Here is a 17,603-nt window from a genome sequence, read left to right on the forward strand (position 1 = left end):
TTAGACAATGTAAATCAAAATACACCGACATGGCATGAATGTACTAAAATGGAAATATTTTCCAAAGATTGTTTCGGTTCAACTGTCTCTTAATATGAAATGGAAATGTGCCAAGAATATTTTTGCATGAAACTGGGGCGCGGTGGGCGAGCTGGCTAAGGCGCCAGGCTAGTGATCCAGCGAGGTTGAGGTGCCGGGATCGAGCCCACCTGTGACCGGGTGTAAAAACCTTGGAGTCAGCTTTGTGTGCAGACTCTTTCAGTGTTGTCACAACCCCTAGTGTTCAGTACACAACCCTGTGCACTTAAAAGAACCCACGAATCCGTTGGTATATGACCAGATGGTGGCCGAATGAATACGTGCAAACACCTAGTTGCGGGTACAGCAACGTGCAGTTAACTTGGGCAAAGTACTGTGACTATGTGTCCCAGTCCACCCAGCTGTGAATGGGTACCTCGTTAGGATGAGAAAGCAACAATAACTCGGTGCGCCTAATGGCAGCAAGAGTTGTATACTCTCCAGGGAGTTGAGATTGAAAATTCGAAGTGCCGTTGAGATTGACATCCAATGATCGAGGGGAAAAATACCAGCGCCTTGAGCATGCACTAGTTGTGTGAATATGTGCGGTATATAAATATCCTATGAAAAAAATTTTAAAACTGAAGATACTTAGAATTGGTTAGTATTCCGGGCTTACAAGAAGTTTGGAAAGGTGTTTCTTTCAGGATCTGTTACACGAGCTTCAGTACCGTTAAATATAGAACGTCACTGCAAAAAACTGCCTCAGTTGACTCAGCAGAAAATGGGTACCCGGTGGGATAAAATCATGTGACTCTAACCCTCTAGCGCCTAACAGGCAGCTTGGGTTATCCGGGGTAAAAATAATCAGATTGTTGCAAGGCGCATGATAAATGGACTATTATTATTAAATATATGTAGCTTTCGCACCATGTGTATCGATACGTTCATTTAACATATGAATCAGTGAGGGTGTGCATCGCAGTGACTGGTTCCAAAGGGCATCGAACCTGCATCAGAATTTGTCTTTCATAATGACAGCGTCAAAGAAAGAAAATGACAAGTCTTGCTTATCCACGACAGGAAGGAATTTCAGAAAAATGTCTCCACTTTTATGCCCCAGTGTGTGCTACATGTAAAGTATTCAAAGTGCAATATATACTGAGGGGAAAAACTAGGGATCACATGAAAGCACAAGTGTTCCTGTATTTTTGTCCCCAGGTTTTCTACCAGCATGGTATCGCACAACTTGTGAAGAAACCTGGAAAAACATAAAGGAACGCTTGTGCTTTCACATGCTCCCTTATTTTTTCCCTCAGTATATTTGAATTCAAATGACAACATTGAAATGCTTTGGTTCCGAGCAACCCCTTTTCTGTTTCCGGGCTGCATTGCTGCATCTTTTCTTCAGATAAAGGAGCACGATCACGTTGTGAGGGAGGATGGCAGGAACTACAACATCTCCATCGTATCCACCGTGCCCATCGTATGTTCACCTGACACACCCAAGCAGGAGTGCAAGCTGGCCGTCAGCCTCCTCGTCTTTGGACAAAGTACGTCATCCCTGTGAATGTGCTAGCCCAGTGGTTAAAGCGTTTGCGCATCATGGCAAAGGACCTAGGTCGATTGCCAACATGCTGTTGATCATTCATATGCAAGCTCTGATTTTGCAGTTCGATTTCTGGTCAGCAGTACAATTTTTTCTGAATCAAATATACTTCCTTGTTGTACCGTTCTTGCTGGAATACATTAGAATGGCTATTGTTCAGGACATGTCAACATTTCTTGGAAAGTAACTGTTTACAATGTGTGTATGTGTGTGTATCTATACATGCACAACTTTAACTTGGAATGAAATAGTTATGAAATGATAGGTATTGCGTCTTCCATTTTGGACTGTTTCCGTCAAGTGATATCACGTTATAGTCCCGTTAAACAGACCCAGTTTCCTGACGGTATCTTATGAAATATCGTAATTAAAAATTGTTGCTTTTGATCTTCTTAGAGTGAGTGAATGTTTTAACGCCACAGTGCGCAATTAAACAGATACGTTTATAACACGGAGGGGAGACTCTGTTTCAATATTTACAATCGGGAAGTATTTCGGAAAGAATTACCGTTAAAGCAAACAAATGCAGTTCTACCACACAATTTAAGGTAGATCAGATCAAGGCAAACGGGGTCAAGGGTGGCCCACTCATCATCATCAGAGGTGCTGCATGTCCTAGTGAAGATGTGCGATCTTTATACGTGCTGGAATCTCATGATCGTGAGTTCGAATCCAAAATAGTGTCGGATAATGATTCTAGGATTTTCACCATCATACCATGTTCGTAGGTTTCACTGGCAATTGTCCAAGACTTGGTTCTGGTTTTCCTCTCACATTAAACATTTAACCTAAATATTGTCCAAAGCATCCTAAATCTCAGCTCTTTGCTGTTCCAGTTGGTCTGGAGATGCCCCGCCTTCGACTGTCCACATGCTACTTCGAGTTCATGAGCAAGAACTGCAGCGACGGAGTGTGTGACCAGCAGGTGATACAGATGCGTCTCATCCCCAACCTCCAGGACACGCCGAGCGGGACGGGGGCAACCATTGCTGCTGTGGTCAACGACTTCGGTCAGAACGTGTGGCAGTCCATTTCACTGGACACCCAGGTATCGATCTTCAACACTGGCTAGCATTATTTATTCTGTATTTTATGGAACAAAGAACTTGCTCAAAACAATAACAGCGTGGCCCTCGGAATATCGTATGGTCCATTCCTTATGTGATTATCGTTTGTTTGTTGTTCAAAGAATATCCAACAATATTACATCGTTCTGTAAATAGCAGAGTCTGGACCAATCCAGTGATTGACTTAAGGAGCATCGATTGATATAAGATGCATTTGACATGAGATGATAAGTTATTGTCATTCGGTATTTTCGGATTCTGGACTTCCCGACATAAATGATTGATAATTGAATCAACATGTCCAATGCTTAACATTGAAAAATTAAATAAAATATAATGTATCTACTTTAAATATGTCATTACCATGAAGTATATTCACTACGTTCTTGAAGCAAGCTTAAATGTACGGTTTCACTCTTTGTATCCGCATGAACTTATTATTTCATAAAAACTTAATTAGCGTCATTTCATTACTTAGACAAATGAGGAAAGGAAATATAAACTTCAGCAGGATATTAACCAACATTGAATGGAAACAATGGCACAACTTATAGACTTTCTGTCCACCTCTTTAAGTGGTACTTCCGTTGAGTTTTTGACGTTATTCGGGCTGACATGTGCATTTTTTTACCTCAGGTCAGGATCGAGGACGTCCCATTTGCCGAATGCTTCATCTTCAACGACCCTCATGTAATGACGTTTGATGGAAAGTATGTGATCTTTGGCTTAAAATGTTATGTGACCGTTTGAGTTTAAGAACATAGGGTCAACGAGAATTCATTTGCAATCTGAAAGGTGTTTGATTTGCCCGTCTACGGAGTGCTTTAAATATTGATATACTTTGTTAAAACAAGGATTGTAAAAATAATTAGAATCACACTATAAAAGTGTTTTATTAGCGCGTCTACAGAGGGCTTTGCAATCTAATTTACATGTTGATATATTTTGTTAAAGCAAGGATAGAAAAAATGAACTTAAATCAGGAAATGAAGTGTGTTTGGTTAGCGCGTCTATGGTGTGCTTACCAATATTACTTTACAGGTTTATATATTTTGTAAAAACAATATTGTAGAAATAATTAGAATCAGAAAATAAAAGGTGTTTGATTATCGCGTCCACGGCTTGTTTAGCAAAATTGTTTTACATGCAAGCATAAGCATTGTAAAATGAGGGAGTGAGTGAGTATGGTTTTACGCCGCTTTAAGCAATGTTCCAGCATCACGACGGGGGACATCAGAAATAGGCTTCACCCATTGTACCCATCTAGGGAATCGAACCCGGGTCTTCAGCTTGATCTGCGGACGCTTTAACCATAAGGCTATCCCATCGCCCCCATTGTAAAATGAATTACGAATTACTGTGGTCCTCTGATGACATGGTCGGTATGACATTGACAAACAATGCGGCAAAGTCAATGGAGGGTAACGGCTAAAAACACATCCAAGGTCACGCCTATGTCAGAGGCCGAGAAAGAATAAATGTTTGGTTGTTGACATTAATCACGTTTTTAAAATGTTATATACTCTATAGATTGTTAACTGGGTTCATATAGCTAGGTATATTGCTGCGTATATCATGACATTGGGTCGATATGTCAAATATTTGGATGATATAGGATGAATTGACTATGTTTCAGGTACTACAACCTGTACCAGCGAGGAACGTATGTCTTCTATTCAAACACTGAAAAGGAGTCCAAGGTAAAGCCACTCATTACATGATATTGCTTGTGAACGCTATATTTCAAAATCACCCGTGAAGATCCGGGTTAGAATTGATCTTCAGTAACCCATGCTTGTCGGAAGAGGCGACTAACGAGATCGGGTGGTCAGACTCGCTGACTTGGTTGACACATATCTTCGTATCCCAATTGCGTAAATCGATGCTCATGCTGATGATCACTGGATTGTCTGGTCCAGGCATTATTTACAGACCGCCTCCATATAGCTGGAATGTTGCTGAGTGCGGCGTTAAACAGCAAAACGAACTAAACCTATATTTCAAAATATAAATTTCATAGAGGATGATCGCGATTGCTGGGGCGATGGATTTTTCACAGTGGTGTTGTAAGAACGTGAACGTTAGGTGACTCTGATGTTCAGACCAGAGATACCACAAAGGAATAACTACAGTATAGTGTATAGGTAAAATTGTATAACCCTGTATAACCACTTTCCATATATATCATGACTTTGCGTTAAAGAGATCCGTAGGCTAGTGATAATTACGCGTTTGGTAGGGTAGGGGAGTGGTTTCTGCGCTCACTCGGTACGCTGACGGTCTAGGTTCGAATGACAAAATGGTTATAATTTGTAATGCCTAGTATGTTCTGGCATTGCAAAAGCTACTTATTCGGTGGAAAATCATACCTCATTCACTAGATAATGATTTTCATGCTCTGAAGCATTGTCGACGATACGCAAATAATGTGGGCGTTATGTGGGTATCATCGTATATGCAACGACTGAATGATAACATAATGCCATGTGTTTATTGTTAGCGCCCTTCACTAGAGTGGTTTCAATACAAAACAAAGCCTCTACAGTTCTAAAAAAGAGATATTGTCATTTTCCCGTCTTGTTGCAAGCAGGCTACAGATAGAACGCTTTTGCATGGAAAAGATTCTGAAATTCGTTTCCTAACCACAAACACAGTTCCTACATGCACGCACACCAACTAACACTTTGTCTGTCTACGAGTACATGTACCTCTCCATGCCCCAGGTACACGGCCGGGTGTGGGACTGTGGCGGCAAGGGCGGGTACTGTGTTTGTGGGGTGGTCATCAAGCACATGGGGGACATGGCGACCGTGGACATGTGCGACGGACAGAGTCCTAACGGCAGAGCAAAGGTCACCTTCCCACTACACGCCGTCAGCGAGGACATCAAGATCTACACCTCCCGCGACGACAGGGTGCTGACGGTAAGCATCATTTACCTGTCTCAATATAGTGGCTAATGTATATTGATATACTATAATCATTCGCTGAAACTCACTATACACAGCTGCGCCCCTGAACAGAAACGACAAAACCCTTTTCACATCCATAAGAAACCTGTGTCAATTATACAATACTGACTGTATCATGAGGATGTAGTGTTTATTTGACATCGCATTCAGCAATATTGAAGCTGTACGACTCGGTCTGTAAACAAGCGAGCCTGGACCACCCGTGAAGATCCAGGTTAGAATTGGTCTTCAGTAACCCATGCTTGTTCTAAGAGGCGACTAACGGGTGGATCGGGTGGTCAGGCTCGCTGACTCGGTCGACACATGTCATCGTATCCCAATTGCGAAGATCGATACTCATTCTGTTGATCACTGGATTGTCTGGTCCAGATTCGATTATTTACAGACCGCCTCCATATAGCTGGAATAGTTCTGTATGTGACGTAAAACAACAAACCTGAACCAACGAGACTGGACCAGACAAGCCAGTGGTTGACAAACTGAAAGACGATGACAGAGCATGTGTTTATGAATCACAGCGTTCAAGGCTGGTATTGGGTTCGAATCCTGTCAGTTATGATCAGCGTTCTGTCAGTATTTCACTCATCCTCGTTCGTTTCCTGAACGTTGGGGAGCTGTGATGTTAGTCTCCTCCCATATAAAGTTGACACATGGTTATATGTCTAAACGGTTCGTGGTAGACATCGAGAACATGGCGAGTACTTAATCAATATTTATTTTAGAAAACATCTATTCCCCTTTTCTGTTCAGAGGTCCAAACTAGTACATGTAAGTGCCAACTGGTACCTGAGCATTGCACGTCCTCTCTATCGATGAGTGGTCAACCGTTTTACCGGAAGGAATCTTGAAATACAATGCCAAATTGTAGCTCTGAATTTGTGAATTTAACTCTCATATCTACTTCGAGCAACATTAAAGACACAGTTAGGTTGCCTTCCAAGGGCACTTTGCCAGGAATCCTAGAAATATTCCTGCCTGTAAAGTCGAAAGCCGGCAAATGCGAGTTCCCAAACATATTCATTTCATTAAAATCATGTTATTCTGATACCATAGTTCTCTGAGTTCGCCTGGGGGCATCTCCAGGAGAAACAGGGAAACTTTCTCAGGAGTCAAGCAGAGTTGAGACTTCTGAATGTATTATGAGAGAATGAACCACTCACACAGGCGTATCTGATTTCTACATTTCGAAAACAAATATGTTCAGTAAGTTTCGAATGTAGAGAAATACAGCCGTGTGTATATATTGTTTTAGGTATTTTATAAGTCGTGTCGTTTCATGGTATCTACACCCGAATTTGTCGTTGGTATATTTGGGTTTGGGGACGGATTATTTTGCTGAGATCGATATTTCCGATTCCAGATTGTCATGAAATGAATTTGAATTGTTTAAGAAAGTTAAACTCTGACTGGCTTGAAACGCCAAAGATTTATCACTTAGATTCTGCGGTCGATGTTTGCTCAGGGCTCCCATGACGGCAACTCCTGTGTCCTGTTGTCCTATACAGGTGGCTTCACATCTTCACGCATCGAGGTCATAGAGTTACAGATTTTAATTAGACTGAGCAAATATTTCACTGTTATAGTGTTGTACCCGTGAAGATCAGGGTTACAATTGGTCTTCAATAACCCATGCTTGTCGTAAGAGGCGACTAACGGGATCGGGTGGTCAGGCTCGCTGACTTGGTTGACACATGTTATCGTATCCCAATTGCGTAGATCGATGATCATGGAGTTAATCATGATTGTCTGGTTCAGACTTGATTATTGAGAGACCGCCGTTATATAGTTGGAATATTGCTTACTGCGGCGTAAAACAACAAACGAATAAATAAATCTAAATCGTGTTCAATCCTGTTCCGCCAGGTGGTGTTCGCGGACGGATTCAGGGTGCGAGTCAACATGGAGGTGTGGGGAATGTCTGTCGTCGTCATGCTGCCAGGACAGGAAATCCGTCGAAGTCGAGGTCTGTGTGGCTCCTTTGACGACGACTCAAACAACGACTTCCACGATGGTAACGGCAACATCATTAAAGCCCCGGGAGACTACGAGGCATCGCTTCAGTTTGTTAAACTCTGGAGGTACGTCACGTCCCATGGATGACCAACCATATCATTTATATAATACGGTCCTTAGCTCTCTTTTTTCTTATCGTTGTACTCCAACAGCTTGGAAGGTTTCTCATAATATCAACCACTGGTTTGTCTGGCCCAGATTCCATTGTTGACAATGACATTAGTAACTTCATGAGACAATGCGAAAATGAGTTTTTTCACTTCCCGGGCAGTGGGGTAGCCTAGTGGTTAAAGCGTTTGCTCGTCACGCCGAAGACCCGGGTTCGAATTCCCACATGGGTACAATGTGTGAAGCCCATTTCTGGTGTCCCCGTCGTGATATTGCTGGAATATTGCTAAAAGCGGCGTTAAACCATACTCACTGTTCACTTGCCACGATGTCATTTAAAACCGAGTACGTGTACCTGGTCCCAGTTCAAATTCCGTGTTATAATTGGTCCCCAGTAACCTATGCATATTGCAGCCGGCGGGTCAATACATCGGGATGCCAGGCCCGGTGACCTGGTGCACAGTATCTGAATGATCACAATATCAATCACTGGATTGCCTGCTTCACTTCCGTTTAAGCACAGGTTTCCGTCATACAGCTGGGACAGGGAAAATGCGTATTAAACAAGAAACACTTCTTAATAATTAAATTGGTACTACAATGAATGTAGAACGAGTCTCGGCGCCCAAAAGGAAAAATATTCGATATCTAACTGTAAAATGAGTGAGTGAGTTTAGTTTTATCGCCGCACTCAGCAATATTCCAGCTATATGTCGGCGGTCTGTGAATAATCGAGTCTGGACCAGACAATCCAGTGATCAACAGCATGAGCATCGACCAACCCAATTGGGATACGATGACATGACATAATTTGTGTCAACCAAGTGAGCGAGCCTGGCCACCCGATCCCGTTAGTCGCCTTTTACGACAAGCATGGGTTACTGAAGATCACTGAATTATAACCCCGATCTTCACGGGGTTTTAACTGTAAAAAAGGTTGATGAACGCTCCTATAGTAATATGTTCACTTTAGTCGACAATTGAATGTTTAAATGTTACAACCATAATATCTGAGTTCAATATGTATGCAGTGCCCTCTGCCAAGCCATTAACAGACAAAAACTGTTCTATCAACAGGGTCAATCCTGGAGAGAGTCTCTTCGACCTGCCCCCAGTGCAGTCTGAATTTCCTCTAATCGAAGCACAGTGTGATTGCTCTCCAAACAAACAAGGAGAAATATGTCCCCTCACCTCATCCTTCAAAGACATCGTCCCGACAATCCATACCTCTGAAGAAAGCACCCTCGCTCTCTTCAAAGCCCAGTTTCCGGAAGTTGTGCACGGCAGTGACCATGACATTGACAGAAAAGGTCATGGTTATGACAGCTCCCTTCCTGGCCTCCCTCAGCGACAATCAAGCAGGAAGAAGAGACAGGCACTCGAAAATATACCAACATTTGAACTTGACGAAAGCTACGGATCTCCGATCGCCGTTAGTGAAGGGTATTACTTTGCACCCGATTACAACACAGAGCTCGGTGACCCGGAAGTGGCTCTTGATTGGCCGTCCAAATCCGGCATTACTGAAGCGGAAGCCAGTAACGTATGCGCACAAACCCTGTTTGATAATCCATTAGCATCGGCATGTGGTGAATATCTTGGTGAAAAATTACAACTTGCCTACGATTATTGCATGACGGACATTTTGATAAAGGACGACATATCCTGGGCTCAGTATGGTATGCCTCTATTGGAAAACCTGTGCGAAGCAATTATTCTGCGAGAGATCCACGGATTCTTGTATCCAGGCGACGCTTTGCCACAATGGCCGGCGGAACTGGTCAATGCTTTCAACTGTCCAGAGGGCTGTAACCATGGCAACTGCACCAGATCGGGTTGTGTGTGTTTGCAGGGATACAGGGGGAGATCATGCCTCGAAGGTATTGTTTTTCTTATTATCAGCGTATTTTATGAAAATAGATTCACCCTTCAAATACCAATGTTATAGTACAGGGAAAATTGTCTCTCAGTGTCTCTGTAATAAGTTGCTGGAGTTGACGATAAGCAGTCGAAACTGTTAAAAAGATCATACTTCATGTTGATTGAGTGGACAGGACAGCATACCTCACCAAATGATCCGCTGGAGGATGAATTGGCAGAGACATTCATAACAGATAAGGGGCGTTGGGGTAGCCTAGTTGTTAAAGCGTTCGCTCGTCACGCCGATGACCCGGGTTCGATTCCTCACATGATTACCATGTCTAAAGCCCACTTCTGATGTCCCCCGCCGTGATATTGCTGGAATATTGCTAGAAGCGGCGTAAAACTAAACTCACTCATCCACTTTCACTGTTAAAAGCAGATCGATGCTCATGCTGTTGATCACCGGATTGTCTGGTCCAGACTCGATTATTTACAGACCGCCGCCATATAGCTGTAATATTTCTGAGTGCGGCGTAAAACTCAAATCACTCAGTCATTCATTGTTAAAAACTTCACGTTTCTGTAGAAATAACTACAACCACAACAACTACTACGACGACCACTACAACACAACCAAGTACAACTACAACCACAACCACTACCACAACCACCACAACTACAACAATTATACCAACTACCACAACTACAACAACACCCACGACGACGGAGACGTTTGAGCTTTGCGACACTCGCAACACGGACTGCTCGGTGGTTTCCATGGTCGTCCCTGCGACGTCGGACCGTCTACAGTGTAAAGTCACACCTGTCGCCGTGAGTAACGTTCAAATGATCTCTACGATGTCTGTTCTTGGAGATCAGTATCAAATACAGCCAGTAATTTTGGTAGATTAAAGAAATTAAAAATCAAATATGGAATTTAATCATAAATAGAGCATATTGAAACGAGTATCCTGAAGGAGAGTATTCCGGAAACTGCCGAGAGGTATTGAGTAGAATTACCACGTGGTAGTGGCAAGAACGGTAGGCTCGTGCTTATATAAATATTACTGGTACAGTACTGTTTTTATTTAAGGGGTTACCCTGATGCTCACACTTGTCCTCCACCAATACTGTTCTACACTGGCAGATGTCCTTGGAGTAATATCATCTTGTAATTTTTGGTTCTCGTTATAATAATGTTGTAATGTCCTTTTTTATAAGGAGCGGTGGGGTAGCCCAGTGGTTTAATCATTCGCTCGTCACGCCGAAGAACCGGGTTCGATTTCCCACATGGGTACAATGTGTGAAGCGCATTTCTGGTGTCCCCCTCCGTGATATTGCTGGAATATTGCTAGAAGCGTCGAAAATCCAAACTCACTTACTCTTTTGATAATGTCCTCTTGAAATAATGTTTTTGTACTTTTGTTCACTTGTAAATAATATCCTTTTGAAATTATGTCCTCTCTTAATGTCCTCTTGTAATGATATGCTCTCCTATATCTCTTCGTGAAATAATGGTTTTTGTAATCATGTCCTCTTGCAAATACAGCATTTATTAATAATATTTTACTACTCAGAAAAAAGGTCAAGGACTGTAATCGGTTAACTACATGAAAGAATCGGTTGCTCCTTTATGCGTTTGATTAGTAAATGCAGGACTAAATCTCATGTAAAACACAAGTATACATATTCATTGTCCTGTGTACTCCTTACACATCGCATTCAGGCAAACCGTTTGCTGATCGATATAGACTGACCTCTAAACCTTGAGAATTATGGACTAGTTTCTATTCCTGCTCTTTCCAGATCCTGGATGGACACAAGCAGCCACTGACAGCACCCATTGTAACACAGAGCGGAAGTGACACTGACGGCTTGCTGAAATGTGTTCTTCCGCCAATAGAATCCCTCCGCCAGTTGTTTGTCTCCGATTTACCCATAGAGACACTGGTCATTGAGGTACAGTTCCTTATTTACGGGGCGATGGGGTAGCCTAGTGGTTAAGGCGTTCGCTCGTCACGCTTAGGACCCGGGTTCGATTCTCCACATGGGCACAATATGTGAAGCCCATTTATGGTGTCCCCCGCCGTGATATTGCTGGAATATTGCTAAAAGCGGCGTAAAAGCAAACTCACTCAGTCACTCCTTATTTACGTGTCAGTTACGCTTCTTTTGTTAAAATGTTGAAAAAGGGTCCTTTGTCAATTTAAGCGTTTCCTATTATATTCCCTTGCGTTAATCCATCTTTAGCAATAATTATTGTTTTGTTTCAGATTTTGTTCCAAGAGAAAAATATATTACATGTGTTGACTGTTCAGTTGATTGTATTTAACAGGCTGTCAACAGCGACGGGGAGACTGTTTCATCGAAGACCTTGACCCTACACGACTCCGTCTGTAGGGATTGTGGTGTGGACGGTCGTCAAGGTTGTCAGGTCAAGGTGAGATGCCGATTCTGGACTCTATTATTGTTATTTTGATCTGGAACAATGGCCGAATAAACGAGCGTCAGCATTTAATCCATTGCATTAAGTAGATAGGTACAAAACCATGTAATCTTCAAAGTAATCTTTTTCTTGAAAATTGCTTTTTGAAAACGGTATCTTCCATCCAGCCTGGCTCCTGCTTTATCGGCTACGAGTGCCACTCCGCCATGGACCTCAACCCCGACGACCCCTGTCAGCAGTGTGTTGTCGGACTCAGACAGACAGCCTGGTCGCCAACAACAGGTACGTCAAAACTGTCTGACCCCCGGCTATAGGTACGTCAAACAGTCTGCCTGGTCGCCAACAACAGGTACGTTAAAACAGCCTGGTCGCCAGCAACAGTTACATCAAAACTGTCTGACCCCGGCTATAGGTACGTCAAACAGTCTGCCTGGTCGCCAACAACAGGTACGTCAAAACAGCCTGGTCGCCAACAACAGTTACATCAAAACTGTCTGACCCCGGCTATAGGTACGTCAAACAGTCTGCCTGGTCGCCAACAACAGGTACGTCAAAACAGCCTGGTCGCCAACAACAGTTACGTCAAAACTGTCTGACCCCCGGCTATAGGTACGTCAAACAGTCAGCTACAGGAGCACATATAAGATCCTCAAAATAGACAGCTATATATGTAATGTACGTCATAAGAGACGGCCATGCATTAGCAAGATGGGTACGTCATGGTAGTTAAGGGCGTCGTAACTTAACAGACAGTACGACTGGTTGCCACCTTCAGATACGTCATGACATACGTATGTACAACAAATGGTACGTCATAATAGTGGAACAGACGCGCCGATGTCTTTAGATACGTCATCAACCAGGCAATTGGCCAAATATGTGCATTGCTTCATACTTGTTGTCAAATGTAAATACATCATGAGAGTCTGAAAGAGTACTAGTGGTCGGCAACTATTATGACAGACTGTTTGCAAAATATAGGTAAGATATGATTAGAACGACGTTCTGTAAGGATTTGAACAGCACTATCAATGAAACAAAAAACATGGTCTCAGGTACGTCAGGACAAAGAGAATGTTCTCCAACGTGTGTACGTCATGACAGTCGGACAGCACGTAAGAACGGACACTAAAATGATCGCTCTCTATAAATTGTGTTTCCCACGGTCAATAAGAATTTCTTCACCATTCCAGACAACTATCCTCCCGAGTTCCAAGGTCCCGAAATGCCAACAGTTATCTTCGCTGGTCAACAGGCCAGGGTACACATCAAGGCCACTGACCCCGAGGGGTCAAAGGTAGTGTACAGAATTAACCGCCCGGATGCTTACATCACCACTGATGGCTACTTCCACTGGCGCTCAGAAACAAACACAGTCGATGGCGGCCCGGCGATGGAGGTGTTCGAGATTACAGCAACAGACAACTGCAACAAAATGTCGCAGACCACACTCGAGGTAACCCGAAATTTACAAGACGTTTATCAACACAGAAAATATTCATATTGCTGAGATACTGGTATGAAGACGCGAGGGTCGTTTGAATAGTATTAACACTGCTATTAAAAGTATTTCAGTTATATAACCGCGGTTCAGCATAATGTGGGTGGAAAGTCATGATGCAGATCACCACCTTGGTGAAACCAAACAGCTTTGTTGCTGACAAACGTAGATATAGCAATCTGAAATTCATACTATCGTTTCCTGGCAGACCGAAGGGAGGTAACTTTAGCAAAGGCAGTTGCGGGGCCTTCTGGGGGCAACCTATGACAATCATGAAATCATGTTATTTTCTCCTGTGTATGCCAATATGTTTTACGGATCACAAAACGTCGTGTTTATTGTAAGCGCGAACATAAATAAGGATAACATGAGAGCAGTGGGAGACCTCGGTCCAGCTCCATAGCTATAAAGGGGCGATGGGGTAGCCTGGTCATCATGGTCATGCTATCATCCAGTGATATAAACCAGCTAGACCCCCGACTGCCGGTGCAGAATAGGTCTTCAGCAACCCATGCTGGCCACAAACGGCGACTATGTTTGTCGTAAGAGGCGACTGACGGGTTCGGGTGGTCAGACTCGCTGACTTGGTTGACACATGTCATCGGTTCCCAATTGCGCAGATCGATGCTCATGCTGTTGATCACTGGATTGTCTGGTCCAGACTCGATTATTGACAGACCGCCGCCATATAGCTGGAATATTGCTGAGTGCGGCGTAAAACTAAACTCTCTCACTCAATCCCTGCCGGTAATGTGGTCGAGCCATAAAACGTAAACCAGTGGTTGTTAGTGTGGGCATCAGCCATCATGGTTCGGGAGCCAACATAGCCAAGCATAGTCTATAGTCATATTTTGTTCTAAAGCCAATGTGAACGAGATCCTAAATTTCGCTCAGTCACAAAATCAGGATGCCATCTAGTTTACGCATTAAGTCTTGAAATTGTTGTCTTCAGGTGGTTGTCTTGACATGTGAGTGCCTCAACGGTGGTGCCTGTGTCAACCACACCTTCCTCAGGAACAAGGACATCGACTACAGCTGCGTGTGCCCTTCAGGTTACACAGGTCAGTCACAAGGTCGTTGTTATTGGGGTCAAGTTCAAGGTTATTCACAAGGTCGTTGTCATTGAGGTCAAGTGCAAGGTTATAGTTCAGTTTTAATATTAGTATTATTATATGGGTATTTATATAGCGCTATAGTCCATCCCATGAACATGCATGCTCAAAGCGCTTTTTTCCCACGATCATTCCATGTCAATCTCAACGGCACATCGTATTTTCAACCTCAACCCCCTGAGGACCATACAACTCGCGCCACCACTAGGCGCACCAAGTTAATGTGGCTTCCCCATCCTTACCCATTCATAGCTGGGTTGAATGGGACACATAGTCACAGTACTTTGTCCAAGTTTACTGCACCTTGCTGTACCCACAACTAGGTGTTTGCACGTATTCATCTGGTCATTTACCAACGGGTTTGTGGGTTCTTTAAGTGCACATGATTGTGTACTGTACACTAGGGGTCGTGACAACACTCACGAGTCTGCACACAAACTTGACCCCAAGATTTTAACACCTGGTTACAGGTGGGCTCGATCCCTGCACCTTGAGCTCGCTGGATCACTGGCCCACCACAGTACTAGTTACTGCTAGCAAAATACAGGCCAAACGTTATGACAAAAGGAATGTGTAACAAGTTATATATTGTTTTAGGAAAAAGGTGTCAGATAAACGTGAACGAGTGCGCCTCCAATCCTTGTGTCAACGGCAACTGCATCGACGAGGTCAACAGCTACACGTGCATCTGCGATCCAGGTTACAAAGGTACGTGCAGTTATATGAACATAAAACATGAAGTTTCCTTTGAGCAATCAAGTGATAAAAGTAAATTGATATAGAATGAAACTTTTCTCAAGTGCCCGATATTTTGTCCACATCGGACTCCTGGGGGTTGGCCAGCGTATGTGCAACGGCAGTGGAGACTGGCAACTCGCAATTCAAATTAAAATCAATCTACAACAACTGTGTTTTTTAAGAACGGGTGACAATGTTTCCAATGAACCATCTGAAACGTCCTTAAAGTTTCTGGATATAGAGAGTGGTCCGTGTTTTAGGCTTTGTTAACGAATTTCGTTCAGATATTGTCAGTTGCGTTTTGTTGATAGTTCTCGTTTGAAATAAAATAGAATCTTGTCGAATTGTAAATGTAATGCGTTTCATAATTTTACATCACTTAAGACATATGATGTCGCCCATCGAACATCTTTGCTTTTTGGGATGAGGTTCATGGATACCACGAGGCATCAAGTCGAAACGGATTTATCCTGATTTGCCAGAACCTCATCAACACAAAAACTCCGTAATATTATCAGGAACTATCACATCTTATTAATATCAAGAATATACAACGCGCAGTCAGATATTGAATTATTATTATTACAAATGTAATTAAATTTTGAAAGGAAAACAGTCAGATCGGCAAGTTTATGAACGAGCACTGCGTCAATTGTGTTCATAGATAAGGACATATCCTTTTCATGTTCCCAGGGTTTTCCTGTGAGGTGATAGACGACATCTGCGCCACTGAGCCATGTTTCCCGGGGGTGACCTGCTCTGGGAGGGGCAGCGTCTTCTCTTGCGGGCCCTGTCCCCCTGGACTCACTGGAGACGGGAAGACGTGCGGGGGTAAGTTCTTGAAAACAAACCGCGTTTCCTAATTATATTCGTTGTATTATCATTATACATCTACATCGATCGTTTATTTTCTGTTACAGAATTGGACGCATGCGCACAACTACCTTGTTTCCCTGGGGTTGTGTGCACGGACCACCCAGCGCCGGATATCGGCTATTCATGTGGAGACTGTCCAAGGTTCTTCAGGGGTGACGGCAAAAGATGTGGGAGAACAAGTAAATATCTATGATAATAAATTGGCACAGACAAAGTATCTTAAACGACTTTATGACGTTACTCGGTACATAGTTACCGACCCAAGATCCGGGTTAGAATTGGTCTTCAGTAACCCATGCTTGTCGTAACGGGCGGCTGTCGGAATCGGGTGGTCAGGCTCGCTGTATTGGTTGACATATGTCATCGTATCCCAGTTGCGTAGATCAATGCTCATGATGTTGATCACTGGATTGTCTGGTCCAGACTCGATTATTTGCAGACTCGTCATTTACCTGGAATATTTTTGAGTGCGGCGTTAAACATCAAACAAACAAACCAACTATATTCATTAACAGTTAACCTGACACTATAGATGCAACCCTTGCTATGCCATTTACAGATGTGTTGGCGTGCGACAAGGATGTGTGCTCCCCCGTCGTCGATTGTGTGGAGACAGACTACTACCCCGGGTACACGTGCGGCCCGTGCCCGGACGGATACAGGGGAAACGGAAGTGTGTGTGAACGTAAGTCGGGCGTCTTCTTTACTTTGTACTTGGATTTTAGGGATCTTAATGTTCAGGGATGTGGAACAAAAATAACAGTTCGAAGCTTCTGTTATTGTCAAGACTGATCCTATATACGAAAATAAATAAAAAATTGTTACACTGTCTGATCTAGACACATTATGCATGCTCAAATGCTCGTAAATGCGAGCTGAAATTATGTAGCCATGACGAATATTATTCATAGCATAGCAGTACCTGTACTTTAAGCAGTGTCTGACACTGTAAACATCAAATTACCAAACTGCCAAATGAAAAATGGTCAATTTGAAAATTACTTTTTCCAATCCTTCGATCTTATTCCTTTACAAAAATACAAAGGCATTTACTGAAGAATCAAATTTTATTTCTTTTTTCCTACTTGTGAGTATAATATCCGTTCTTCCTGGTTTCACAAGTGGTGACCGTCTTCAATGAAAGTCATCCAGAAATACAAAAGGTGGTCATGACATAGCTGATCTGACTTAAATTTAAATTAAAACAAAGAATGATAACTCATACAAAGGTGAAGAACCTAAAGTACCATGCAACCTACATACATCATGTACACACGACA

General features: G+C 43.0%; 1 protein-coding gene across 4 annotated transcripts in view; it reads left to right on the forward strand.

Moving 5' to 3' along the window:
• LOC124291157 (von Willebrand factor D and EGF domain-containing protein-like) overlaps positions 1-17,603 on the forward strand; it is a 126,789-nt gene that overhangs the window by 88,010 nt on the left and 21,176 nt on the right. For all 4 annotated transcript variants that reach the window (XM_046728082.1, XM_046728083.1, XM_046728084.1 and 1 more), the window contains exons 9-25: positions 1,430-1,571; positions 2,464-2,675; positions 3,331-3,404; positions 4,331-4,394; positions 5,418-5,618; positions 7,530-7,744; positions 8,865-9,667; positions 10,237-10,481; positions 11,457-11,609; positions 11,986-12,090; positions 12,264-12,378; positions 13,290-13,552; positions 14,550-14,658; positions 15,307-15,417; positions 16,141-16,278; positions 16,368-16,502; positions 16,883-17,008. In XM_046728082.1, coding sequence (XP_046584038.1) covers positions 1,430-1,571; positions 2,464-2,675; positions 3,331-3,404; positions 4,331-4,394; positions 5,418-5,618; positions 7,530-7,744; positions 8,865-9,667; positions 10,237-10,481; positions 11,457-11,609; positions 11,986-12,090; positions 12,264-12,378; positions 13,290-13,552; positions 14,550-14,658; positions 15,307-15,417; positions 16,141-16,278; positions 16,368-16,502; positions 16,883-17,008 — 3,211 coding nt within the window. The remainder of the gene's footprint in view (positions 1-1,429; positions 1,572-2,463; positions 2,676-3,330; positions 3,405-4,330; positions 4,395-5,417; positions 5,619-7,529; positions 7,745-8,864; positions 9,668-10,236; positions 10,482-11,456; positions 11,610-11,985; positions 12,091-12,263; positions 12,379-13,289; positions 13,553-14,549; positions 14,659-15,306; positions 15,418-16,140; positions 16,279-16,367; positions 16,503-16,882; positions 17,009-17,603) is intronic.

This window comes from Haliotis rubra, unplaced genomic scaffold, assembly GCF_003918875.1.
Source record: "Haliotis rubra isolate DU_JTF1 unplaced genomic scaffold, ASM391887v1 Scf483, whole genome shotgun sequence".
NCBI lineage: Eukaryota > Metazoa > Mollusca > Gastropoda > Lepetellida > Haliotidae > Haliotis > Haliotis rubra.